The sequence below is a fragment of the Piliocolobus tephrosceles genome, chromosome 2, assembly GCF_002776525.5.
Source record: "Piliocolobus tephrosceles isolate RC106 chromosome 2, ASM277652v3, whole genome shotgun sequence".
NCBI classification, from domain to species: Eukaryota; Metazoa; Chordata; class Mammalia; order Primates; family Cercopithecidae; genus Piliocolobus; species Piliocolobus tephrosceles.
Window position 1 is genome coordinate 46,922,843 of NC_045435.1, and position 26,617 is coordinate 46,949,459.

General features: G+C 51.4%; 2 protein-coding genes across 3 annotated transcripts in view; one reads left to right on the forward strand and one right to left on the reverse strand.

Moving 5' to 3' along the window:
• Positions 1-293: 293 nt before the first annotated feature.
• On the reverse strand, positions 294-19,041 carry TMEM43 (transmembrane protein 43). Its single transcript, XM_023196201.2, has 12 exons — positions 18,781-19,041; positions 14,456-14,605; positions 13,025-13,159; positions 12,313-12,407; positions 11,389-11,438; positions 11,050-11,119; positions 10,175-10,245; positions 9,064-9,185; positions 8,722-8,796; positions 8,051-8,152; positions 4,672-4,789; positions 294-2,400 (listed from the first exon to the last, which is right to left on the reverse strand). The coding sequence occupies exons 1-12, from the start codon at positions 18,790-18,792 to the stop codon at positions 2,198-2,200; spliced, it is 1,203 nt and encodes a 400-aa protein (XP_023051969.1). The 5' UTR covers positions 18,793-19,041; the 3' UTR covers positions 294-2,197.
• Positions 19,042-19,056: 15 nt separating this feature from the next.
• Positions 19,057-26,617, forward strand: part of CHCHD4 (coiled-coil-helix-coiled-coil-helix domain containing 4) — a 12,416-nt gene continuing 4,855 nt past the window's right edge. Inside the window, exon 1 of one of the 2 annotated variants that reach the window (XM_023196203.2) lies at positions 19,057-19,320. In XM_023196203.2, coding sequence (XP_023051971.2) covers positions 19,299-19,320 — 22 coding nt within the window. In that variant the 5' untranslated portion in view covers positions 19,057-19,298. Of the gene's footprint in view, positions 19,321-21,906; positions 22,052-26,617 lie in introns of those variants that run through there. The other variant, XM_031935165.1, reaches the window with a different exon arrangement.

Genomic DNA, 26,617 nt, shown 5'->3' on the forward strand with positions numbered 1-26,617 from the left:
TCCACTTCTTCTAGCACATTCTGAAGACGCATGAAGCCTGAGTCATTCATTTTAAATCAAGCCAAAACAAAGTGGGCTTCAGTATGGAAGGCTTCTGAGTGCTAGAGATACTGAGTTGCCCTTAAAAAAAAAATTAACTTATTTTAACCACTAAAAGCTCCAATTTCCACAAAATTCAGTTCTCAATAAATCCTATGGCTGAATTCTTTATAGAAATTTCAGAAAGAATGCCAAAAAAAAAAACACCTGAAACTAAAAACAGGATGTTTTGTCAAAGTCCCACACCAGAAGATATTTAGGAATTTATTTCAAAATTTTTAACCAAAAATACAATGATATTACAAATTTGGTTTTCCAAAGCTTTCAAATTTTTCTTAACATTATTTTTCTCTTTAAGAACACTTTTGAAGTTGGCAGTAATTTAAAATCCTTATTAGAAAAAAATTAAACCAAAGCCCAAAGATTTTGCATTTAGTCATCATCTAGGTATACTGCGTGTTTTCCAAAAGCATCCTTTAAGAGTTTGGAGATTTGATGAAATTGCTCACGTAATACTGCTTACGTAATAAGCAGTTAGTGAATACCACTGTATTCTAAACCCAGGTAAGTCATCTTGGACTGGCTGTGTTTTTCATGTGAAGAAACTCATTTATAGCATAGGCACCCCAGGCCAGTAGAGATGATTACAGATCACTGGTTTCAGAAGTTCTGACCCCTTATTCAGCTACCAAATACTTAGTTGCTAAAGGAATTACTCCCAGCAGGCACAAAACGGTTTCTGAGTATGACAGAAAGGGTATACAAAGAATCATTTAAGGCATCTTGGTTACAACATATTTTAAAAGGGTGTGAGAGTAGTTGGGGAACTCAGAAATTCTGTGACTTAGGTGTGGGTGGATCTTATTTAGGAGGACTAAAGCTATGGACACAACACATGAAAGAACCAGTCAGAGGCAGCCATAGGAGGCCCAAGTGCCCACGTCGAAAGCACTCCCGGGTGAAAGCAGCCAAGCAGGCATGGGCACTGTATAGCAAGCCTCAGGCCTCAGTTCTTGATTGTGGTTGACTGGGGGTCACCATGGAGGTGCCCATTTAGTATAAAGCTTCCAACCTTTTCTCGAAATCTTTTCTTTAATCTTTTAAACCATCTTCAAGTGCACAGGGGAGTTTCTGATGCCAGAGGATGAAAGCAGGTGCTTTCTCCACCTCTCCTCCCAGAGTGAAAACAAATCCTTTCGCTAATACTTGTTTCAAAAGCATCTGTTGTAAAGCTTCTCAGTGACACAAAATACTGAGAGGTAACTTTTTATCAGTCAAACCACATACCCAATTTAACACCTTTCGGTGCTCTGAATTCAATTGACAGACTAAAGGGTGTTTCCTGTAACAGTCTGAAATATTAATCATTCAAGTGTTTTTTTGTTGTTGTTTTTAAATCTTATTTCAGAAAACTTCCTCTTGGGGTAGGAAAGTACATACAAAGCAGCAAAGTAATGAAGAAAACCTTAAATAGGGCCTTCAGACATCCCACACACTACAAAGATTCTACCAAGCCATAAGATAAGTGTGAAGCCCAACGTACGTCCAGCTTTTCTCCTCACGACATCTTCAGTGTTTTTTCTCTTTTAAACACCAAACCAGGTTCCACCCACAGACTATGTTTTGGGTGTGCCTGCTTTGCGGGGTCCATGCCCAGTGTGTCTGCTGGTGACCCAGGACTCAGCAGTAATGACTAACGGCCGCCCTTCAGGATCACAGAAGTGCTTGGTGGTGGTGGCTGCAAAGCCTGGCACTTGTGTGCAGTCATGAGAAAAAGCATGCAGCAAGGCTGAGCCCTTTATCAGCAGGCCTCTGTAGAGCGTGTCTGCGTCGTCAGCTGCCAGTGGGCTGCGTGGCTGGCCATATGCACTCAGTCCAAGAAAGAGGAAGGAAACAGCAGGAGAAGCTGTCAGGTGGCCATTCATGAGCTGCTGCTGCCCACCAAAGCTGCTTACTGGCAAGAAGAGATGTGCGGAAGACATGAGCTGGTGAACACCAACCCAGCGCACATGCTGCCAAGTCTGGCCCCTGAAGAGGAGAGAGGGTGCAGAGTCCAAAACCAACCAGAGCTCCTGCTCTGGCATGGAGCTGGGTCAGAGGTGAGGGACGACCTGGATCCTAGGGCTCACGCAGGTGTCGGGCGGGTGCCAGGGTCTTTTCACGCCAACTTTTTGGCCGGCACCCGTGTCCGAGCAACAATGATGGGCACCAGCGCCAGGCCGGCAATGAGGAGGGCCCATAGGGGCCGGTAGAAGAGCCAGCCAGCCGCCACGGTCAGCAGGGTCAGCGAGGTGGCCATGCAGAAGGCAAAGGCTTTCAGGCCAATGTTGACCAGGTCTCGAAAGACAGGAAACCAGTCCACTGTGGAAAGGAGAAAGGTGATGAGGTGCCACCCGCTCTACACCTCACCAGCTCAGCAGATCGCTCCTGTCCCTAGGTGAGGATGGGCCCCTGTGGCTACGTGCGTGAGGAGGGCAGAGGGTCAGTGGGGTGGAAGGCAAGGAGCCTCGTTCTGAGAGCTAAGGGAGCACAGGAGCCTCTGCTATGAGCTGCGTGGCTGGGCACATTGAGCCACCCACTCTACCCTGCTCCAGGGTAGAGGACGTGGCAGTGCTTTGTAAACGTTAATACTATATGTGGAGAGTAGTCTGAGGCCAGTATAAAGACATTTGTCTGTAATGCTGGAAATACCCTGGGTCCGGCACACTTATACAAGAGGCTGTGGATGGAGCCTCCTATAAGTGCCCATTTGGGCCTCTCAGCCATTCCTAGAGGTGTTGGTTCATTCATGCAGCAGGATGTTACTGATTATGTGCCCAGCACTGAACCAGCAGGTACTAGAGGAAATAAATTAGCCAAAGCATTGGCCTCTCCTCAAGAATCTCACAAACTATTGGTCCAATAGGAGAAAGCCCAGAATCCAGCTAAATTCATAAGGAATTACCCTATTCTTGCCTTGTATGACCTCTCCAGGTTGGCATTCCATAGCTGATGTCCACTCAGGGAATCTTTGCTCAGTTCCCAGGCCACCAGTGGTCTGGAATCACTGGGTTTGCAGAGCAACCCCTGGTGCCCCACCATGCCTGCAGCACACCCTGCAAGCCACCACCTGGCCTCATCGTGGTCTGCTCCCATACAGCACTGCTACTCAGCCCTTATAATAAGCAAAGTTCATGTTTCTGAATGTTGCCTATGTGTTAGACACTATGTGCGCCATCTCATGAAGCGCTCATGCCCACGCCGTAAGGTAGGTACTCTTCTTAACTCCATTTTACCCACGGGGTCACTGAGGCTCGGTATTAAGAAACTCACCCCAAATCCTCCTGTTAGAAAGTACCAGAACCAGGATTTGAACTCAAGACTGTCTGGGCCCAGAGCCTGGGCTCTGAGCCGCTGCTCTAATCCTTATCTGTCTCTCTTGCTGTGGAGTCTTACACATGGCAGTCAGTATTTATCAAACACATTCCCCGCTGCACTCCCGACTCACCCCACCCACCCTGGGGGTCCCTCCATGCGCTAAGTCTGTCCTGAGTCTGGCTCATTCCAGACATAGAGTGAATTGGGATCATAGACGTCAGAGATCCAAAGAAGGGCCACTGAGACAGACACGAGGAAACCAAGGCTCCAGAAGGGAACTGGTCTGCCCAAGGTCACACAGGCAAGAAAGAGGATTCCGTTTAAATGCTGATGTCTCCCTAATGTGCTCACCATGTCACTAGTCTTTCTGAGCACAATTCAGCTGTCCAAAGAAAGGCTCAAGGAAAGAGTCCTTCCCTTCCCGAGCCTGTTTTCCCAACTGTAAACAAAGGAGGTGGTCCCCCCACCTCAGACAGCCCGAGATGTGCAGCCAGACCTCTTCTGACTTGTGCATCTTGAGTGGGAAAGAGGTTTCTGTTGGCACCCAGAAAAGGCGTGACCCAAACATGTGACTGGAAGGGACACACACCAGGGAAAGGCTTGGATGGAGAGTCCTCTGAGGAACCCCATCCTCCTGGGCCCAGAACGTACTTAGTCACCCTGGGCACTCAGATCCCGAACCACGCTGGGCCACAGGACTCCTACTGAGCTCGCTGGTGCCAACCTCAGGCCAAGGAGCGGCCCAGAACTCCTTCATGCTCCGGACTTGCTGGCTGCCCAAATCTAGCCCAGGTTTTGGAGTGAGGAAGGGAGCATGATAGTTTTGGGTGTTTCCTATTTGCCACATTTCATAAAACTCTGCATGTGAGGGGTGAGGTGACTGAAGCTGAGGTGGGAAGGGAATGGTCAAGCACCCAGAGCTTGGATGTGACATATTTCAAATGCAGGTCTGGCAGACTCCCATGTGGTATTCAATTGTGGATCAAAGGAATGAGCAAATGAGCGAGCCAGCGGATGGACGAACCTTCAGGCTGTGGAGTGACACCAGTGCCCCAGAGTCAGCCCCACCCAGCCTCAACCCTGGCAGCTCCTGCCCTCAGCCTGCCTTCCTCTGCTCTCTCATCCCAAGGCTATGGAGCGGGGACACAGAGATGAGCCAAATGCTTGGTCTCTGCGCAGGGGCCATCCCATCAGGCTGGAAGGGCTGAGATGATGCGACAGGCAGAGGCCAGTGGGGGTGCAGGAGGGAGGGCAGTGACCCACTCTGACACCTACCCAGGGTGTAGAGGATCCGTGTCATAAGGTTGAGGCCCATGAACATGGCCATCCAGCCAGCTGCCCGCAGGCCCCAAGTCTTCATGGAGTTGCTCCTTAGTTCTCTATGAAACACCTCCTGCAGGACAAGGTGGGGCAGGTCAGTATGCTGAGGGCCAGCGGTGTACCCAGTCAGCAGAGCAGGTGCTGAGGGGGCTGGACCAACTCGGGAGCTGTTGGCCATTTCCGAACAGGCCAGAGGGAGGTGGGGCAAGCCTCCTATAGGGCTAAGTCGTTCTGCCCATCTGGCAGAGCACAGGGCAAGGCATGAGATCTCTGTGGAAGGTACGGGCCCTCCTCAGCTCAGAGGCTGCCAGCACCTGGAGCCCTCAGCCCACGGTCTCACCTGGAATGAGCGGGACCCTCCCCACCACCCCTGAGCAGGTCTGAGCGTGCCTGCTGGGCAGCATGCTCTGTGCTATGTGTGTGATCTGTTTAATCGTGGACCCTCTGCACATGGCCTGGGACATCGCACCCGCCTTCTCAGGCTCCATCGCTGTCACTGCTCCTCTTCCTGTCTGTTAGACGCTGCGATTCTTTAGCTGCTTCAGTCCATACTCTCTCCCTGGACCCCCCATCTGCTTCCTTGGCCTCCATACGCTGTGACCCTCCAATTTAAAGCTGGAGCTCTGGCCCTCTCCTGGGCCTCACAAACCTGCAGCTACCACCACCTCCTCGACATTTCCACTTGACATCTCGGCCTGTCCAGTGCTGACACTGGCGCCTTCTCCATCTCAGCACATGGCACACCTACCCATACACTCACATCTAGGGGAAAGACATGGCCCGCTCCTCCCCTACCACCCTCTCCAGTCCAGGCCACATATTCCCGAGTCTCTCACCACCGTCTGCCTGCAGGAGCCTCACTGGCTCTGCTTCTATCACCCCACTCCGTGTTCTCCACACAGCCACCTGCCAGAGCCCTGCCACATCCCCCCAACACCAACCCTGCTGCTGGTGCCCTGACCCCGCTGGCTGCTGTCCCCAGTCCAGGTCGAGTGTCCTCTCGCCTCTATCTGTGCATGGGTTTGCTCTGCCTACAGCGATTGCCCGCAGTCATGCCTGGCCAGCTTTCCTACATAGTCTTCCAGCTTTGCTCGAACCCCATTTCTTCAGAGGGCTTTCCTTGACCCTCTAATCTGAATCAGGCCCTCTGTCAGAGTCCATAACAAAAACAGGTCACACTGATCCTTATTTGATACTGTCCGAAGTGTTTTACAAGTATTATTTAATTCTCAGATTCACTCAGTGAGGTAGGAATACTTACCTCCAATTTACAGACGAGGAAACTGCGGCTCTGAGAGGGCACATAAGTCATGTGCCCAAGGTCTCACCTCAAGCAGTTAACTAAACGCTACATTTCCAAGAGCAAGGAGCACGTCTGTGAAGTACCTGGTGTTCAATGAAAACTTTCTGAATGAATGAATAATCCTCAACAACCAAACCAGTTAGGGATGATGTGACTATTACTAATAGTACTTAAACATTTTCCCCTTCACCAATGAGGAAACAGGCTGAGAGATCAGCACCAGCTCAAGGTCCTGTAGCAGGCGGGAGGCAGCGCCAGGGCCGTCTGCAGTGTGCCTGTTTGGGCAGCTGTACTCTCCTGCCCCTGGGACTGGAATCGGGGCATCCTGATTTTCACCCTGAGCTGTCTGCCTGGCTCTGGGCCTTTTCTTCCACTTGGCAGAGACCCCAGACCTTGTGTGGGGGTGAGGTCCGGGCTGGGGGAAGACAGGGCTTTGGGATGCTAAGCAGCAGGAGGTCCTGGGGGTGAGGAGGCCGCCTGAGCATCTGTACTGCAAGGCCTTCCTTTCTGGGGCATTACCTAAGCCATGGGCCCTATCCACTCCTCTCTGGAGGGGTGGCTCTGTGAGCTGGGCCGCAGCCCTGGGAGAGAGAACAAGGCCTGGACTGGGCCTCCTAATTTTAGAAACTCGCTGGGGACCCTCAGCTGCTGGTGAAGGGTGACTCATGGCCTTTTAGGCTGGGAGGTGGCAGCCCTACCCTGAGGTTGGTAACTGGGCTCCTGGGCAACAGCCTGACCACAACCTAGCCCTGGCCAGGTAGCAGGAGTGTGTGAGGCCCAAGCACCACCACGGGCTGGAGGTTAAGGGGACAGATGGCTGCTGACGATCTAATAACAGGAACAAAAAGTCACAGCTAACCCCTGATGCCTGGCTGCTGCCTTGCCCCTTTCTCGTCCTTCTGGCATGAAAACTCCAGCAGTCCTGGTTAAGGCAGGTATAGAGTGCCCCACCAGGGAGATCTGTGTTCATCAACAACAGAAAAACTAAAGACTCGATTTTTCTGCTGCAAAGAAGGATTGCCTGCCTAGAGAAGACAGGCTAACTTTTAAGGCATAGAACTGAACTAATCAGCACATCTTGGCACCCCTTCTCCTTGGGACCCGGGGGAGGTATAGCCCTCCCAGTGTAAATACAATGGGAGAGGGATACTCAGGTAGCTGAGGCCCAAAATCCTTCCCTGCCCTGCTGATGTTCTGGAAGGACACAGACCATGGTGGAGCCCCCCCACCCACTCCTTCTCCCTGCTCTGGGCTGTGGCCACAGCACTCTGGGTGCCCCCTGAAAAGGCAAACCCTTTCGTGCCCGGACTGAGCTGTTCTTGCTGGAACTACTGACTGACCACTGATTCTTCCAGGGTTAATTTTAACCCCTTCTCGTCAGCAAAACTCACTTGTCAGAGGCCCTGCTTGATCACTGTAGAAATGGATGTCCTATTCTGATGTCCACTGGTATCAGAGCACCTGTTCTCTTTCCAACACTCGGCACAATGCATCAGTACTTACGAGCTTCTGTCACTCTCACTCCTCTACTGGACAGTCTGTGAGGCAGAGTGAGTTTAGTGCCTAGCACAGTCCTGCACACTGAGGGTTCAAGACAGACTCAGCATCCCCAGTCCTAAAACCCAAACGCTGAAATGCTCCAAAATCCAAAACTTTCTGAATACCAAAATGACGCCACAAGTGGAAATCCCACACTTGACCATATGTGACGGGTTGTATTGTATAAAATCACCTTCAGGCGATGTGTACAAAGTATACATGAAACATAAATAGATTCTGTGTTTAGACTTGGATCTCATCTCCAAAAGATCTCATTATGTATATACAAATATCTGCAAATCCAAAAAAATCTGGAATCTGAAACACTCCTGGTCAAACACTTTGATGAGGGATACTCAAAATTCCGCTATTTCTTCTTCTTGCCTCATTCACTGGCTATGACCCCTGGTAGCGTGATCTTATTAAATAACCACTGGAAAGAAGGAAGGACATGCTTGTTCCCCCACCATACGAGTGGGGCACAGCACTCACCTCTGCTGAGAAGTCCCCATGGTGCAGGAGCAGTAAGGTATCCCCAGACTTGGTGGAGAATGGGACTAGCTGGTCACCCCGCTGTCGGGCAATCACAGTGACCTGGACAGAGGACTTGGCGTTAGAGCCGAGGGGTGACCTGCAGGAGACACGCCCCCAAGAGCCATGGCCAACCCTCCCGGGACTGGGTGCCAGCCAGGGAAGTGAGAGCACAGAGACCCTGGGGCTTCTCTCTCTATATGTCCACCTGGGGTGCATCAGCCCCTGCAGCTCTGGCTGAGCTGCTGCATTCAAAGCTCCAGGCAGTACCTTGGGCAGCGGGCAGAGCAGGGGCTGGGGCGGGACTGCACAGAGGCCAGGAACGCAAGACCAATTACTGACAGATCAAAACGGGCTTGAGGAGAGGGTCTGCATGTGACTGGAACACCTGTCATAAGGCGCGACTGTGAGACCCGTTTGGAGCTGCCCTTCTTAACATGGGGTCCATGGATGGCTGTGGGGACACGGAGCTCTGAAACTGCTCAGAAGCATGCCTGGCTGAGAGTGCGTGCGAGCGTGTGCTTTCCCCAGGGGAAAGGGAGTCCAAGCGCTCCTGACATTGACGAAGCTGTCTTTGTCCGGGGCAGTTGTGAGGCTTTGACTTAGTGTCTGCCCCTGGGAAGCCAGGTTACCATGTGAGCCGGGCCCAGGTCAGGGTCATCGCCGCTCAGTCCAGCATAGGAAAAGGAGACGCGCAAGTCTCCCACCTGGGGGTGGAAGAGAAGCAGGGAGAGTAAGGCAGGGAGTAGCTGACCCGGGCCCAGGTCCAGGATGCCTCGGCCATGCCCCTCAGGCTCTTCTCCCACCTCCACACCTGTGCTCAGGCTGTGCTGTCACCCAGAAGGCCTCTCCCACTCCAGCTGCACTTGGCCAAGTGCAGCTGTGCATGCAACTGAACTGAATCTGCCTGGTGCAGGAACCCGATCCTAGGGCCCCGACCCTCCTATTTGGAGAGCCCATGCCTCTCCGCATACCTCCGGATACTTGGGATTTTCGCTGTGGTAGAAAAAGTCTCCACGGCGAATGATGTCCACGTGAGGGTCCTCCAGCTTAGACAGGCTCAGGGGCTTGAAGTTGTCGACTTTGTCGATGAGGCCTGAGGGGACCAGAGTGGTTAGAAACCCAGTGGACTAGGTGAAAACCTCAATCTGCAAAGTCCCTGGCCGACCCCCTTGCCCTGCGCCCTTGAAACCTGCACACGTGGCACTCCCGCCTCTGGTGCCTCTTTCTGATCTGTCTGGTCCATGGCTTCCCCTGGGTTAGACCATCTCCTCCAGGAAGCTTTCCTTGTGCGCTCTCCCACCAAGTCAGAGTGACCACAGCCCTGGGAGTGGCCTTAGCCCTTTTCCCTTCCATCAAGGTTACGGCCATCCATGTCCAAGCCTGACTTGCCTCCTGGGTTGAGAGCTACTTGAGGGCAGGCCCAGCTGGCACAGCAGGCACCATCCAGCAACAAAGCAGACAGAAGGCGGCCAGGCCAGGCTCAGGATGCCCCAGCCTCCCCAGGGCTATCTGCGCCCTTGGTATCTTCTCCCACCTTCACGGGTCAGGCCCAGGAACAGAGCCCCAGGGTTACTCCAGCCCATGGTGCCACCTTGTCCCTTGCAAGCTTCTCCTTGGAGTCAATGGGGGGTGCCTGTGATGAGCTAGTGCCTTCCTGGCACAGGTGGGACTCAGAGGGGGGGGCCTAGGCCGAGAACACTGAGCTGCCCATGTCTACTACTAGCTAGAGTCTGCTTGAGGAAGGAGACTGCGTGACGAAGGAGACTGCGTGACGAAGGAGACTGCGTGAGGAAGGCAGGCAGACACCGGCACGCAGCAGGGTGAGGATGCATGCCTGAGTCATTCTCTGGAACAACCCAGGTTTCAGAGGAACCTGGTAGGATGGACCGGGGTGGGGGTTTCTATGTCAGCCCTTGCTCCCTGGGGATTCGCCTTCCCCTGGCCGCCCAAAGCATGGTGGTGGGAAAGGTTTAGACTGATCCTGTGCCTTTAGCCATCTGAAGGCTGAGTGCTGAGAGCTCCGGCCGTGGGAGGGGCCTTGTGCTTCTGGCACAAGCTCCTCTGGAGAGGTCTGAGACTTACCTGGCGAGAGGAAAAACCTGCCAATTTGGACAAAGGGGGCTGTTGCCGTGAATGACTCCACTGCCATGGCACTGTGGGAGAGAGGAAGCTGTCAAGAGATGGGCACCAGTGTGGGAGCTGCCTGGGTCCCTCTGGATTGTTTGTGCTGGGCAGGGTCCCCAACCGGGGGTTCCTGCAAGTCCAGATTAGCCCAGGCACAGCAGACATCTTTTCTTGTCCACCCCAGGGCCCCTGTGCCCCCTCGCCTGGGCTGAGTGTCCTCACTCTGTCTCCTGTTCCCTGGAGCTTCCTACCCTCCTGCCTAGACCCCTGCCAGCCTGTCCTGCCCCACCCACCGCTGTCAGATATATCTTGCATGGACTTTACACCCCTCACCAGCCCCTCCCAGAGCATTCCATCCCCTGACCATCTCACTGGCACAGCCCAGACCATTGCTAAACAAGGCCTGCTCTCTAGCCACACACAAGTGTTATGCCCCCTCACCACTGGCATGCCATGGAGCTAACCTCCCTCTGCTGAAATCCTGAGAAGCCTCAACAAATGCTGCTGCCTCTGGAAAGCCTGTCCTAATTGTCCTCCCACCCATGGCAAACCATTAACAAAATGCTTGCCTGGCCCCGTGTGTGCACATCCCCTTAGATGCTTAGTGCAGGCCTTTCATTTGTGACTTGTTTGTGGGGAGCTCGTTGGGGGTCAGGGGAGACGGGTCTCTGTGTTCCTGGTGCCCAGCACAGGGCTTGGTCTCAAAACCATGTCCCACATTTTCAACCCATGGAGCAGGATTAACTCAATCCTGTTATTCAGATAAAGAAACTGAGGCTAGAGACCTGTCAGTGTAGACAAGGCTGCAGTCAGGCCTGGGGCCTGGCTCTCACCTGGGGTTTTTGTGGCCAATCTCTCGGTCGAAGTTTTTGCTGTTGATGATTTCTGACCTCCATTCGGTGTCTGCTCGGGGAAAGGAATCAACTCAGAGCCTGGGTAGGAGTGGCACATGGCTGAACCCACCAGCCCAGTTCCTCCTATCTCCCAGCCAAAGGGGTGGGTCAGGGAGCGTCACTGGATGGCTGGAAGAGCAGGACTCTGAAGACTGGCACCCAGGGATTCTGATGCCTGGTGCTGAATCCTTCTCATGGCCCAACCCACAGCCCTGCTGCCCAGCCACTGCTGTGGGCCCCCACCATGGGTAGAGACCACGTGAGGGGCCCAGTACTTACTGTAGGAGTACCTCGTCTCCTTCTTCACCTGCCCATCCTCAGTGTACTCCCTGCAGGGAAAGCAAGGCAGCCATGGGGGTTAGCCTCGTCACCCTGGACAGTCTAACCTCTAAGCATCTGAGCCAGAAGCAACCTCAGGGGTACCAGATGCAGACTCCCCAGATGGGGGCAGATGCCTTCTCTACATCAGCCCCAAGATAGGGCACTCACTCCTGACAGCCAGCCAGCTCCCGCCCTCGAAGGCGCTGCCTGGAGGAAAGCGCACTCCCATCCTGAGCTGAAATCTACCCCCACTGGCCTTACACCAAGGGGCCCAGCCCTGCCCTTTGGGCTCAGAGATCTGGTTGCACCCTGTGCTCCGGGACAGCCCTGTGGGGGCCTCCTGAAGCTGCTTTTCTCCTGCTCCTCCCGCCACCCCCTCACTCATCGGTCACAGTCCATGTGATTCAGGTGGGGCTGAACCCACCCCCAGCTCCAGGTGACCCCAGCCCTGGTCAATGAGAACCTGCCCCGGGACTCCTGTCAGAAGTGATAAGTTGTAAGTGGAGAGAAGATGGGACCAACACAGCTGATGGGAAGGCGGAACACAGACAGATGCAGTGGGGTCGCGGGGGTGACATGCTGATCCCAAAGACAGTGTTTCACGCCTGCTCCAAGTCATGCTTCAAGCCTGTGCATCTCTGGAACTTCCCAGATGTGGGAGTGACTCGATCCCCCTTTCCTCTTGGGGCCACTCTTCACTGGATTTTTGCCACTTCCAAATCACTGGCTATTAATTTGGGGATAATTTCACACTTTTCTGATAGGAAGATGTTATCCTTGAATTTCAAAGGCATCAAAATGAAAGGTATCTGCATGTTATCCTGACACCTACACCTCATTCCTCCTTTACCCCAACAGAGTTTTCAGCCCCTGGTGCCTCACCTGGACTCCTCAGTTTCTACCCACTGGTACATCTCCACGTGCCTCCGCAGTTTCACAGCCGGAAGATGAACCCCATAGTTTGGATCAGACAAAAGCTTCAAACAGAATCAAGGAAACCAAAAAAATAAAAGATAAGATTCATGTCAGCCCAGAAAGCCTGGCGGAGGGGAAGCTGGACTGGAAGAGGAAGAAATAGAGAAGGGGACAAGGGTGGAGAGCCCTAGGCTGCTTTGCAGGGGAGGATCAAGGACACTGCCTGTCCCAAGTTCTTCACACATAGCGCCCGTGACCCTCACAGTACTGGCCTGGGCTGCATGGCCCAATGGCATGGTGCCAACAGCGTACAGGGTGTTCAAATAACACGAAAGCTCTGGTGCCCAGGGTAGTTTTGTGGCCTTGCACTGGTCACACACAGTCATCACAATCATGAGAGCACCTCCTTGAGTGCCAGCCACTGTATCAAGACGTTAGTTATCTCATCTCACCAAATCCTCAAGGCTGGCCACAAGCTTGTTACTATTACCATTCCCATTTTATACATGAAGACACTGAGACTCAGGATAGAGAAGTCCACACAGCTGCTGAGCGGTGGAGTCGGGAATCACACCCATGTGTGACCATCTCCAAGGCCCATGCTTTCAAATCCTCAGCCAGACAACATCCAGGATGAGCCCCGAGCCACTGGCAGGCCAGCATCCCCTGCCAAGCCTACCTTGGATGTCCGCAGGGCGCCAATGATGTGCACCAGCCTTCCTTCATTCTCTGGCGCCACACTGTGGATGCTGTCAGGGGACACCACAAGCGAGAGCCCCTCGGCCAATGAGGTTGCTGTTTTCAACGCACGGCCCTGGGAGCAAAGGGGAGTGGGGATTTCAACAACTCAGGGGCGGCTCAACATGACTGTGCTTGTTGCAAAGTATCAGGGTAGGATGGGGCCTTGGGGAGCACTGAGACCCATCTCCCCACTGTACAGTTGGAAAAGTGAGGTCTAGCAAGTGGAGAGTAAGGACTGGAATTCAGATTCCTGCTTTCTCAGGCAGACTTCTTCTCACTGCCCCACTGGTTCCCACTAGCCCCCACCAGTCTTAGCACTGCCCCAGTGGTGAGAACAGCTGATGTTTCTGCCTGCCTGTCTCTTTCTCCCCATTTTTCTCTGCCTTCTTTTTCTTAATTTTATTTTTATGTTTAAATTTTTTGTAGAGATGGGGTCTTGCTATGTTGCCCAGGTTGCTTTTGAACTTCTGGCCTCAAGCGATCCTCCCTCCTTGGCCTCCCAAAGTGCTGGGGTTACAGGCCTGAGCCACCATGCCTGGCTCTCCTCTTCCCTACTCAGTCCATGTGGTTTACCTAGGTAGATCTGAACCCCTGTTCAAATCATGTGACCCAGACCTTGCCAGTCAGAACATGTGAGTGACCCCTGGCCACGGAGACTGATTCAGAGGACTGACAGCCAAGCGAGGACACTGAGAGATTGCCCTGTAACTGTTGTTAAATTGATTTAGAAATATGCTGTTGCATCATGAGGTCTTATTAAAAAAAAAAGGAAAAAAAGAAAGAGAGACAGAGAGAGAGAGAAAGAAAGAAAAAAGAAAGAAAAAGAAAGAGAAAGAAAGAAAGAAAAAGAAAAAAGGAAGGAAGGAAGGAAGGAAAGAAAGAAGGGAGGAAGGGAGGGAAGGGAAAGAAGGGAGGGAAGGGAAGGAAGGGAAGGAAAGGAAGGAATATAAACAAATGGTTTTTCTCTTCCCTGGGCTAAGTGGTTGGATGTAAGCCAGTTGCTGGGGCCACATTTGCCATCACAGAGGAAGTGCCTGCCCAAGAAATATACCATAATAGAGAAAAATAGGCTAAAGATGAAGAAATGGAGACTCCTGGTGACCCAGCATGAACACCTGGATCCAACTATGCCTGAGGCAGGTGTTAAGCCCTGGATTTTCAGGTGTGTGAACTGATCTACTCCCCTTCCTGCTCACATCAGCTGTGGGATGCATCACAATGCAAAGAACTGTGATTAACTTAGTATCCTTCTTTCTCTTTTGTAAAATCTAGGCCCTTTATTACCAAATCCAGCCTCTGGGTTCATAGCCTTTGCTCTCTGACATGGTGGGGACTCTCACTCTGCACAGGAAGACCCCAGACATTTTACCTCATTGGTGAAAATTAGGTAGAAGGAGAGCAGGAAGGTCATGAGCCCCACGACCATCCCACCCGAGGTCTCGCTCAGCCGCTCCAGGAAGCCTGGCTGGGAGCCGGTTGTAACTTTGACATGTTCTCTCCGGGTACTGGTACTGGAATACTGAAGAAAAAGAAACATAGTCACAGAAGGAAAATTAGTTTTTTAAAAATAAATGAAATTTGCTATTTACTTATACTCAGTTTTTTTTGTTTTGTTTTTAGTTTTAATCGTATGTGGTAAAAACACACAGATACTCAGTGTGCAGTTTGGCTAGGTACAAAATATTTCCATCACCCCAAAAAGTTTCTTTGTGCCCCTTTCCTGCCAACTCTCCCCCTCTCCACCAACCAGAGGTAACTGGTAGGGATGGGGAGAATCTGGATTTGAATTTCTCCCACTGTAGATTAGTTTTGTTTCTTCCAGAACTTGAGAAAAATGGAATCAGGGCACCAACTCCTTTCTGCCCAGCTTCTTGGACTCAGAGCACTGCTTTTGCAATTCATCCACATTGTGGTGTTTATCAGGAGTTTGTTCCTTTTCAGGGCTGAGTAGTATTCCATTTATGACTATACCACAATGTGCTGAATCATTCGTCAGTGGATGGGTATCTTGGCAGCTTCCAGGTTTTGGCTATTATGAATAACGCTGCTGTGAACATTCATACATGAACCTTTATGCAGACGTGTGCTTTCATCTCCCGTAGGAATATACCTAGGAGTACAACTGCTGGCTCACGGAAAAGATGTGTGTTTATGAAACTGCCAAGCTATTTTACTAAGAGGTTATTAGAGAGGTATTTTTAATTAAATTCAGCAAACAGTGGCTGAGCTTTCTGAGGGCAGTGCTAGCCCTTGTGGGGTCAGAAGTAGACAGTCTTAGGGCAGTGAGGTCACAACCATAAATAATACTAGAAGGTCATACAGAGTGTCCTGTGAGAGGGGTGGACTCAGTGCTCAAGGAGTGACCCCTTCCAGCAGGGGTATCAAGGCAGGCTCCCTGGAGGAGGGGGCATTTGAGTGGAATCTTAGAGACAGACCTTAGGGGAAGAGCATCCCTAAAGGGAGAACCATGTCAGCAGTGATAAGGAAGTAGGAAGTGGTCCTGGGGGAGCAGCTGCCTATCTGGTTTGGCTGGGTTGTGGGAGGGATGGAGGAAGAAAGGGCTTGGAGCTAGGCATTTCTGGGCAGGTTCACAGTGGGCCTCAAACTCAAGGGTGAGTGGATCAGGCTTTGGTCAATAACACAGGCATGATTTGGGGTGCATCCACTGCTGATCAAAAGCATCATCGTCTAGGGCAGGATTCTGGAGCCAGAAGAACTGGGTTTGAATCTATGCTCTGCCACATACCAGCTACAGGGTCTTGGGCAAAAGCAATTTCACCACTTTGTGCTTTCCATTTCCTCTGTGCATAGGGTTGTGGTGAGAAGCAAAGAACATAGTTATTGGGGGGCTCAGGGCCGAGGGCTTGGTAAACGCTGTACACATGTTAGCTAGTGGGAATGTTACCCGATTTCTCTACAACTGATACTGGGCTGGCACCAGGCTGGGGGTGAGCTGACAAAAGTCACAAAGATATAAAGTGGGGCCCAGCTAAGACAGTGCCCCATCCTGGCACTGGGGGCCAGAGGAGTGATTTGAGTCAGAGTCTCTGCTTAGACAAAGCTGATGTCACATTCTGATTGTCTTTGAATATCACCAGCCAAGGCCTCCAGTGACCAGATGTCCATGAATCCAGAAGTCGTCTTGACTTTCCATACCATTTGGAAACATTAGGGGAGGGAATCACCACAGGCAGGCAGGTGACCATCATAATGATGACAATGGCAAACACACTGGTCTATCACAGGCCAGCCCACAGGAAGCCCAAAGAGCTGGCTGCCATAATGACCCCATTTCACTGATAAGAAAATCGGGCTTGGGGTTAAGTCATCTTCCCAGATCACACAGCTTCTAAGAGGAGAAGAGTTAGGATTCAAATCCGGGCAGACTGGAGACTACTCTCCTATTACTCATTCTAGTCTGTGCTCCCCATCTCTTGGGCTACAATGTGAGTTGAATGTTGGGTGCCAGCTGCAGGCAGCAACAGGAAAAGGAGGCGTGGCTTCCTCTTGGGCCTCCCCCCAGCCAGCATCAAGATAAGGGGCTCAAAGATGGCCTTGGAGGGAAGGAAGAGAGGTACAGGAGGGTGCCCCTCAGGCTAGGGGAGGGGTGAGGTAGGCAGTGACATGACATACCCAGGCCACATTCTGAACCAAAATTCCCAGTAAACATGGAGGATCATAAAGGATCTATATATACACACATACTTATATATACATATATATTACATGTATACACACATTATATAAACACACACACACACACACAGACATCCCCAGTGACATATCCCCTCCCAGTCCCAGCACTCAGGACTCAGAAGAAATGAGCAATGAGTGGTGGGAACAGAGGCTGACACATAAGCCCTGGAAATGGACAGAAGTGGGTTCGATGCCCAGGTTCACCAATCACTTGCTGTGAAGCCTGGGTAAATTGCTCTACCTCTCTGATTCTGTTTACTCACTTATAAAGTAGAGAGGGGAATAGTACCTTCACCATAGGTACTGCTGCTGCTACACTGATTGAGAATTCTGTTGCCTCCCTACTCCATCCCACTGTCTTCTTCCTCACCCAGCCTAGCGGCTGCTGTAAATGTGTACCCAGCTACTGGATGAATCAACAAATGCTTGGCAGCAGAGGATACTCAAATGCATGTATGTTCCTTGGTGAGGGGCCAGGTCTCAATGTACCCAAGATGATCTCTATTCACTGGGACCATCTGTGCTCCCCTCTGCAATGACAGGCTAGTTTTCAAGTATTAAGTACCTACGACACACCAGGCACTGTGCTAAGCAGTCTCCCTTAAATGTCACAGTAACTGATCCATGAGGCTACATAAACCTGGAGAGATGAAAGCCACACAGCTACTGGGTGGAAGAATCTGGATTGCCCCCAGGTCTCCCTAACTCCAAAGCCTGCCCTTTGCAGCATGTTCCCGTGTCACAGCATGCCAAGCTGGCCACAAGAGTTTGGGCAGGTGCCTTCCCCTGCTGGGGAAGTTCACCATCTGTAAAATATGGTGGTGGTGGTGATGGGAGCAGACAGAGTCCACATACTACAAACAGGCTGGTCTCCTGACTGCCCTCTCTCCTGGCCGAGCCTGAGTCTCTCGCAATACCTCTGAGGCCTTTCTAGGTACACCATTCAAAGCTTCTAACCCTCCTGTGGGCCCAAAGTGTCCTGGGAGTGTAGATGATACTAATCCGAGACAGAGTGTACTAGGGCTGTGGGTGATGCACACCCTGCCCTCTCAAGGGGTGTGGGAGGCAGAGAGGACGCTTGGGGACAGAGGCAGCGTCTGGAAATAGGGTGTGACAGGCAAGGGGAGAGCTGCTAGGACACTCTACCAAAGCAGGAGGGAGGGTGTGTCTGGGGCTGGCTGGGCTCCTAAGCGGGCCCTAGAAGCACTTTCACAGAGGAGGGGAGAAGTGAGTCACCAGCTTCTCCCACACCCAGCGCCCTGGTAGGAGGCGCTGCTTGGTGTGTTGAATGAATGTTGGGCTTAAATAGTTTCCCGAGAAAGGCTAGTTGCAGGGAGAAGAGGCCTTGAAGGAACAGCCCTCAGCCAGGCCTTCTCCAACCAAATCCTTGCTAGGAGGAGGAGGGGCCCTGAGAGTAGAGAAATGCCCCCTCTCCCCCTAACTCCTTCGCTCCCAGCCCAGCCTAAGGTTTTTGCAGCATCACAGCCTCGGTTTACACAGCCTCCCTAGAGCGGGGAGCTCTCTGCTCGCCTGGACAGCCCTGTCCGTCCATTGCTGGACAGCTCCACTTGGGCTGGGTCGTCTTCCTCCCTCCCAAGGGAATGGCTCCCTCTCTGAGCTCCCGTGCAGCTCTCATAATGCGCAACCTTGGGACGGTTTCAGGGCCCCAAGATACAGGAGGGAACTGGGAATGCAAGGAGGAGCCGCGGAGAGGCGTACAAGCAGATCGTAGTGCGGGAGCAACACCTCCGAGTCCGCCTCCGCACGAACGCCGAGGACTAGGCGGACCAAAGAACACGGACAAAAGAAGCCTGGACGGGTCGAGAGATTAACAGAGGGATGAGCTGGCGAAGGCACCAACACGGCGCGCCGAGGGAGATGCGGGCCCAGCCGCAGGGAGGAGCTCCAGACGGCGAAACGGACCCAGAGGCCCCCGGGGAAGAGCCCCAGGGCGACGGAGAAGCCTGGGTGTGGCCCGGGTGGCCAGGGGACACTCACATTCGCGGCCATGGTGGGACCCGGCTCGCTGCCGCCGCCTCGCGCTGTTCAGCTAGGAAGTGGGCTGACTGGAAAGCGGAGTCCAGCGGCCTCTTGCCAGCCGCAGCTTCGAAAATCCGCGTGGACTCCAACACCAGGAGGGACTTAATGCAGTTACCGCCCCGTGTGCCCAGTGTTTCTGCGCATGCGCGCAGCGAGACCTGGAAACGGGTCAGGGACATTGCAGTACCTCATTGATGCGCCTGCGCACTGCAAAGCTTTCTGGGAAATGTAGTTTCTACTGCCTGAAGAGCTGCCGATGGGCTCGCGACCTGCTGGGAAATGTAGTTTCCGGCTGAGGTGGGCCTGGCCGCGGTTAAGAGGGCGCCGAGGCAGGCGCGCGGCGGGCAGGCCTGGAGGGGGCGGGTCCGCGCGGGCTTCGGAGGCGCCAGCCCTGTCTGAGGAGAGGAGGTCACGGCGTTAAAGCTGCAGCTGCTGCCACCGCCGCTTCTGCAAGGTCTCAGGGACGGGCTGCAGCCATGTCCTATTGCCGGCAGGAAGGTAGGGAGGGCGGGCTGCCATGGAGACCGGCCTACGAGGGCCTGCGGGAGACACGCGGGCCCCGGCGCCCCGCTACCACGCCGCAGGCGCGAGCCACCCGAGGCGCGGCCCGGTTGCCCACCCTGGGACACTCGGAGGCGGGGAGGCTGGGGGATCGCCACTCGTGTTTTGCGAATGAGAAAACCGAAGCTCTCGGGGGAACGGGACTGGTCCAAGGTCACAGTGAAGCCCGAACCCTGACCTCAGAGGGGCCTGTGCGTGGGAAGTCGTAAACTAGGCCGGGTTAGGGCACGGGAAATGCCGAGCACGTTGCGTGTGGCTCGTAACTGGGAATGTATGTTTGTTAATTATTACTACCGCTCCTGCCATACCCCACGTGTTGCCATTTTGCACGCGCCTTTAAAAGGCGGGTCCCGAAAAGTTGCTACTCGGGGTAGCGTGTGCTGTGCTGGGGTGCTAGGAGCTTTACTAACGGCAATGTTTTTGAGCCCCCTGCTACCTATCAGGCACTGTTCAAGGAAACTTACCTGGCTTGTCTCATCGATCTGGCTGCGCCCTTTGTAAGTCAGACTCTGTTACTGGTCACATTTTACTGAAGAGTCAAGTCAGACACAGGAGACTTGGCTAAAGTCACTCAGCCAGCAAATCGTGGAACTGGGGTTTGAGCCTGGGCATTGTGACCCCAGAACAGCCTTTTCCAATCTAGTGCCAAGTGGATTGCAGGGAGAACCCTGCCTACCTCCCACCCCAAAGTTGAGCTCCGACCACCTAATGCTTCCTTGATGTTACTCTACCCAAGAGCTCAGAAGTACCCAAGCCACAGGTCGGAGGGCCTCCCCACACACTGCCACAAACTGGCTCCTTGGCCCTGAGCTCCTACCTAACCCCTCCAGGCCCTGGTTTCCAGTGTTGTAAAATGAGATGTTAGGCTTCATTGATACAGCAAATATTCATGGAGCACCTTCTCTGCTCCAGAGAAGGGGGATGGATGGTTATAAAGCTACAGAGAGAGTTGGAAGTCACCCAGAAATTCTTTGGTGAATACTCCAGCTCCGTCAGTTAATTCAAGCAATCTGAAGCCCAGAGAAGGAGGTGGCCTACCTTAGTTACATTACACATCCAGTTAGGAGCATAGCTCAGCCTAAAATGCTGAGCCTTTTCCCTAGTAGCCCTGTCTGCTTCTAGAACCTCTCCTCCTCTGGGTCGTAAAGCCATAAGACTCACTCTTTAATGAGTACTATTATATTTCCGCTGATTACTACTTAATGTGTGCCATAAGCAAAAGTCCTCTGCCCTCACCACTGTTATTTTTAATTTCGAGTCTCTCTCTAATTTACTGCATTTAGCAAATAATTTTTGAGCCTTTGGGTATAATGAGGCTGTGCTGATAAACAAAACCCTCCTTCTCTTTGAGGATTTACAGGAGGCAGTTTTCTCCGGAAAGGGAGGCTAGGTCCATCTGCCTTCAAAACATGGAGCCCTTATCTTTTCCTGGTTCAAAGATCTCTCTTAGTTAGGAGATGAGTGAGAATTGAAAGCACTCACTTATAGGCCTTCCTTAGTATTTATCTTATCCATACCACTGTCCCCCTAAGAAGTCCCTAACTTTTTTTTTTTTTTTTTTTTTTTTTTTGCCCACTGATCCTTTATGCTTCCCATAGGATTTTTTAAAAAATGATCCCAAACTTCTTACCGTATCAGAGCTTATGTGATCTGGCCCTGTCTGCCTTTCCAGCCTGGTCTCTTCCCACCCTTTTGCTGCCCAGCCTCTAACCTCTTGGCTATTCCCTTGGTTTGGTATATCCTGCCTTCACCTCTTCCATGGCTGACTCCTCATCCTTTAAAATGTAGCCTCCTGACCCGTTGTGTCTTTCACATCCTGAACTCCCTGAAATTACCTTTTTTATTTTTTGCCATCTTCCTGCCTGTCTGGCTGAGAGCATCAGATGGGCTGTGGAATCCCCAGCATCTAGCACAGGGCCTGGTGTACAATGGGTGCCCAAATCTTTATTGAATCGTGTGTACCTGCCCTCTGTCCTGAGTGAATCACTTGCCTGTGCAACTTTATTTCAGGGGTCACCTGCTACCCAGCCTTCAGGTTAAACTCCTTGGTTTGGCATTCGAGGGCTCTCAGCCTGGCTCCCTGGCCCTGGGCTAGCCACACTTCTCTGTGTCAGCACCACAGTGTTTTTTTCTTAGTTTCCTCTTTCTAATGCAGAGCCTGCCCACTCGTGTTTAGTCAACATTTATAGAGCACATGTGATGTGCCAGCTATTGGGCATATAGTGGTGAGCAATGTCACACATTCTCTGCCTTCCTGGCATGGTGGAAGAGATTGCCATTAAAACATCACCAGACCAATGCATGATTACAGACGGTCATAAGTGACATGCAGGGGAAGCCCAGCATGCTATGATCATTTAGTGAAAGGCTCTGGGGGTCTCAGAAGGCTTCCTGAGGCTTCAGAGATCCTTTTAAATGCCACTTTTCTTAAGAAAACCTTTTGCAGTCCTCAACATGTGTGAGCGAACACTACTTAAAACCCTCCTTTTGCCCTCCAGGCTTTGCCCAGGATGGTTCCTTCTGGAATGTCTATTCCCCTCCTTCCCTCCCTGAAGCTCTTTGTCAGGGACAAAGGTAGGATCCCTCCCCTTCCGTCTTCTCTACTGGATGCCTGTATCGTATTCATCTGTGACCACCAGGTACTACCACAGAGCTGGAGCTAAGGAAGGTTTGTTGAGCTAAACTTCTAACACTTGCATTCTTCTTACACTCTGTCTGAAAGCTATTTGTGTGTTCTTCACAGATACTTGATTCTGTACGCGGGAGTTATATCTTTCAAAGGGGTTAGATTCTAAACATGAAAGTCCTCAGCAGTCAAATTTATCAAACTCTTAGAAACCCCTTACTTCACTCACTCAAAATACACCACAGGCACCACTCCCTCTGGCTTTAGATGTCTTTCTTTGGTTGAGTGTCAGAAAGTAGTGGTTGGAATTGTATCACAGGTGTATTGAATCAACTTAACCAAAAATGAAAGAAGACAAGTCCGTAGTGCAGGTTGCCATTCTCAAACATGATCCTGGTGAGTCAGCATCCATGGGAGACAAGAAACTGCTTCCTCTGCAGGACACACGGGCATTCCTTCTGGGGTGGATGTGCTGAGAGATTCTTGTGTGTAAAGATCTTCCCCTTTCATGGGGGAAATCAAACTACTCATCCAAGGGATTTTTTGGTCTTACTCACTTAATGGTGATAACCATTCTGTCTTCCTGCTTTCTGCTGGGACTGGGTGACAGAGCAGGAGTAGCGTCATCTCGACAAACACTGGCACTTTAAGTTCCAGCTCCCTTTCTAGCCTCATGCATTTCAAGGAAATCACTTCTAACTACAAACAGCCAGGAAGAGCAGACAGTAAAACACAGATAAGACACCTCGGTCATAGAGGGAGGTGGGGGGAAAGTCTCTTGGGTAACTGCCAAACTTCACCCTCATACAGTGGACCCCAGTAAAACTGTGGGCCTTAATAAGCACATTCCTTTCCCTTCAGGTGCACTAAGATAGGGAAGCTAAAAGCAGTCCTGGGGGGATATGCCTGCAGCTGCACAAAGATGTGTGGAAACAGACATACAACTCTGCCTCCCAGATAAGCACAATAAAGAGACACAGAAGCAGTCCAAGCCTCTGATAAACTCTCTCACCCTGAATCCTTAAAAACTCTTAGTCTGTAAGAGAATGTGGCTCTGACCTAACTCAGCCAGCAGCCCCCCTCAGGTTTGTTTAAAATAAACCTGTCCCTGTTGACTGAGAAGCCACCCTTCGTGTTTCTCTCCTCTTTCTTTAATTCTTACACTGGGGTCTTCATGCTGTAATCCAGAGTTGTTTCTCCATTCATTTTTTTCAACAAATATTGAACACCCACTTTGTCATTGGCACTATTCTGGGCTCTCGGGATACTGCAATGAACAGAATAGACAAAAATCGCTGCCTCTGACATTCCAGTGGGGGCATCAAGTGGTAAACATACATAGTATGTTGGGTGAGGAAAAGCACTTTGGAGAAAGATAAAAAAGCAGGATAAGGGAGATGGGCAGTGGTCAGGGACGGTGGCATGTGAGCAGGAAGTGAAAGCAGGGAGAAATCGCTGTGAGGGTACCTGAGGGAAGGGAAAGTGCTCCTGGAGGACAGAATACCCTGTGCAAAAGCCAGAGGTGGGCATGTGCTCAGCATGTTCAAGTAAAAGCAGAGGTCAGCATGGCTGGAGTGGAGGGAGTGATGGTGGGAGATGGTGTCCAAGAGGTGAGAGATGCAGCTCTTTCTGGATATATTTGAAGATTGAGCCATTCTAATTTGCTGATGGAGATGTTAGAGAAAGACGGGTTGGGGTGGCTGTACCAAAAGTAAAACTAAACAGCTGAGGATGGAAGATGTCTTGGTATCTGACTGCTCAGTCAGTTCTGTTCTCAGCCCCACCCTGAAGTCCTGTTCACAGAGTAACCCCTCGGGCCTCCAGTTGCCCACTCTGACCAAGGTTCTGGGGTGGGGACTGAGTTGATTCTGGGGGACCTCCTCCTTGTGCACTTTGGGTTCAGCTTTCTTCACTGGTTAAGTCAGAGAGCACTCGACCATCAGCTCTCCCATTTCCAAAATATTATTGACATCTCTGAGCCTGTGATTGTCTCTTTTCCTGGCCACGCTATCCTTGATACCCTTTAAAACTTACTGTTGAGTGGGATTCCAGCTAACAGCAGAAACTCATTTCACCTCCCCAACCATGTGAGGTAGGTAGGTGAAGCTGGTGGTAGGCCTGGTTTCTGAGGCCCAGAGGGTACCTGAGCTCACACAGTGGGAAGTGCGTTAAGTCCAGCTTTGAACTCCAGTTCTCAGACTCTCTGTGATATTGAAGCCACTGTGAGCCAGAGGGTTTAACATAGTTTTCCACCTCCTTCAGAACATGCATATTCAACTGCTTTTAAAGCTTATCTTAGAAATAAACACACAAGCACTTTTAATTTTATTTCTCTGGAGAAATTGCTGAGAAATGTCATAAGAACTACTAGTCTAGCTGATTGTCCCACTGGTTGGCATCTTATGACTAGTCTAACCAGTTCTTTCTTTCACACTTACGTTTGTTAGGAATAGGTAAACCTTGTCCTTGCATCGGTCCTTGAATTGAGTTTTAAACGTTCCAGAAAGCAGAGGCCCTCCAGGACAGGCATGCAATGGACAGTTTGCAGGAGACACACTCTGGATCTTTCAGACCAGAGTTCCTGTTCTGCCTTCATTTACTGCATATCTTTTGGTCCGTTTCTCAGCTCCTATGGTCTCTGTAAAATGGAGATAAAGTAATATCCACTAGTGAACTCACAGATACAATAAAACACATTGCATGGGACAAAAATATATAAAAGATGCAGCTATTACTGTTCTACCTTCGATCCAGTGTGAACTGTGCTGCAAGGGAAAATATCCAGGAAGGCACATGTGAGGACTTGGCCCACTAGGAGGGACCTGGAATTCTCAGTGGGATTGTGCTAGGCTGGTGTTTCCTAACCTGGCTGTGTATCAGTCACCTGTGAAGCCTGTGAGCTACATGGAGGTGGCAGAGAGCTCGATTCAGCTTTTCTTGGGTGAGGCCTGGTCTCTCTACGTATGGCAAACCCCAGGAGGGCCTCATACTTTACCACATTTGGACCCTTTGCTTTCTCTGCCTATGACTGGGCCTCACCATTGGGCTGCGCTGAGCTGCCATCTTGGTCAACAAAACTGCCAGAGCTGAGTTGCGAAATTTGCATCAGCTCATTCTGCTTAGCGGTCAACATTTTTACAGATTGCTTTTGAGTATTTTGGAAACTGGCCAGAATTACCAAGATTACTAGGTAGTTTAACAAGTCCTGGCTGCCTGATCCAAAAGCTTTTCCAAGTCAGCCACAGGGGAAAAGCAGTCTTCTGTTGGATGACATGCAAGGTGTTGTGGCAGAGACCATCTCTGGGAGCAGAAACCTCCAGTGTGTTGGGGGTCCTGGCCCTGTGTGTGCTGAGGGTTTTTTGTTGTTACTCTGTCCTAGCGTAAGAGACCCTGTGCAGTGTGGGCATGGCGTAAGGCACCAAAGTGCCCTCCCTCTGTCCCCTGAACTGTCCTTCTCACTGGAGATGTCGCTTGGTTTTTGTTGTCACTGTCCCCTGCCTTCCAGAAGCCTCTTCCTTAATTATATCAGTCCAAGCATGGGCCCAAGTCTTTTTCCTTACTTTCCCCTCAACATACCTGTGACCGAACTTTTCTAAATATAAAGAGAAAACAAAAAGTATAAAGTAATCAGAGATGCCTGCAGCTTTCACAGAGCCACGTTTCTGCAGGTCAGGCCTCTGTGCCCACAGTAGCCTCTCACTCAGAGCCACGCACTTTTGGCCGTAGCTGAAGAAGTCTTCTTAAATGCTTGGCACCTCCTATCCCCTTCCAGATGAGGGTCCCTGTACCCCAGATCTCCTGGGATCAGAACACATGGTCAGTTGGTCTGTAGAATTTGTCATTCACCTTCACCAGGAAGGTACAAGAAAGATCTTGTATGTTTACTTGGCAAACATTTCACTTGATTCTAAGCTTTTTGAGGCAGGGGTTGGGTCAGATTTTATTGTGTTTATTCATTGCCCAACATGCACAAGCTCTCAGGCAGTGCCTAGTCATGCTGAGTGCTCAGCGTCAGCTGTCATTATTCTTGTGCAGATGTTGGTGTGGGGCAGTATGGGTGTGTAGGAAGGATCTCCAACAGTGTAGACTTCAAAGAATCCTGTCCTGTGTGGCCCAGCAAGTCACTACTCAGAGCCTCAGGCTCACCACCATTAAAAGGGGGTGCTGCTACCTCCCTCTCAGGGTGGCGATAGGATGGAGGAATGAGCTCACACGGAGGACCAAGAGATGGACTGGTTCTGTCTGTTCTCTGGGTACTGCTGGAGAAACTGATGATCCACCATGCAGCGTGGGGTACTGAGGACAAGGTGCTTCTTGCCCACAATGAGAATATCTGACGCATACCTGTGGTGTGGTTAGCTGATGGCCAAAGTTTTTAGGAAGGTGAGGTAAAGTGTTGACAGCTACAAGATGTAGTGGAGAGGGCTGTAAGGACCTACCTTCTGCTTACATAGCCATTCAGCCTTGGTTTTCTCCTGTACTCGATGGGGGCTGAGGGTGATAATACTTCATAGGGAGTCACTGTAAGGCAGTGACCCACCCTGGTTTGGCCAGGACTGATGTGCTTTTCTGTGCTCACCCAGCCTCCAATGAGGAGAAGCTCCTAAT

Excerpts from the sequence above, each read along its gene's own strand:
- TMEM43 (XM_023196201.2), bottom strand. Across the intron at positions 13,160-14,455 it reads ACCTAATTTTCACCAATGAG|GGCCGTGCGTTGAAAACAGC; the intron begins GTAAAATGTCTG and ends CTTTGCTCCCAG. Across the intron at positions 12,408-13,024 it reads GCGCCCTGCGGACATCCAAG|CTTTTGTCTGATCCAAACTA; the intron begins GTAGGCTTGGCA and ends TTCTGTTTGAAG.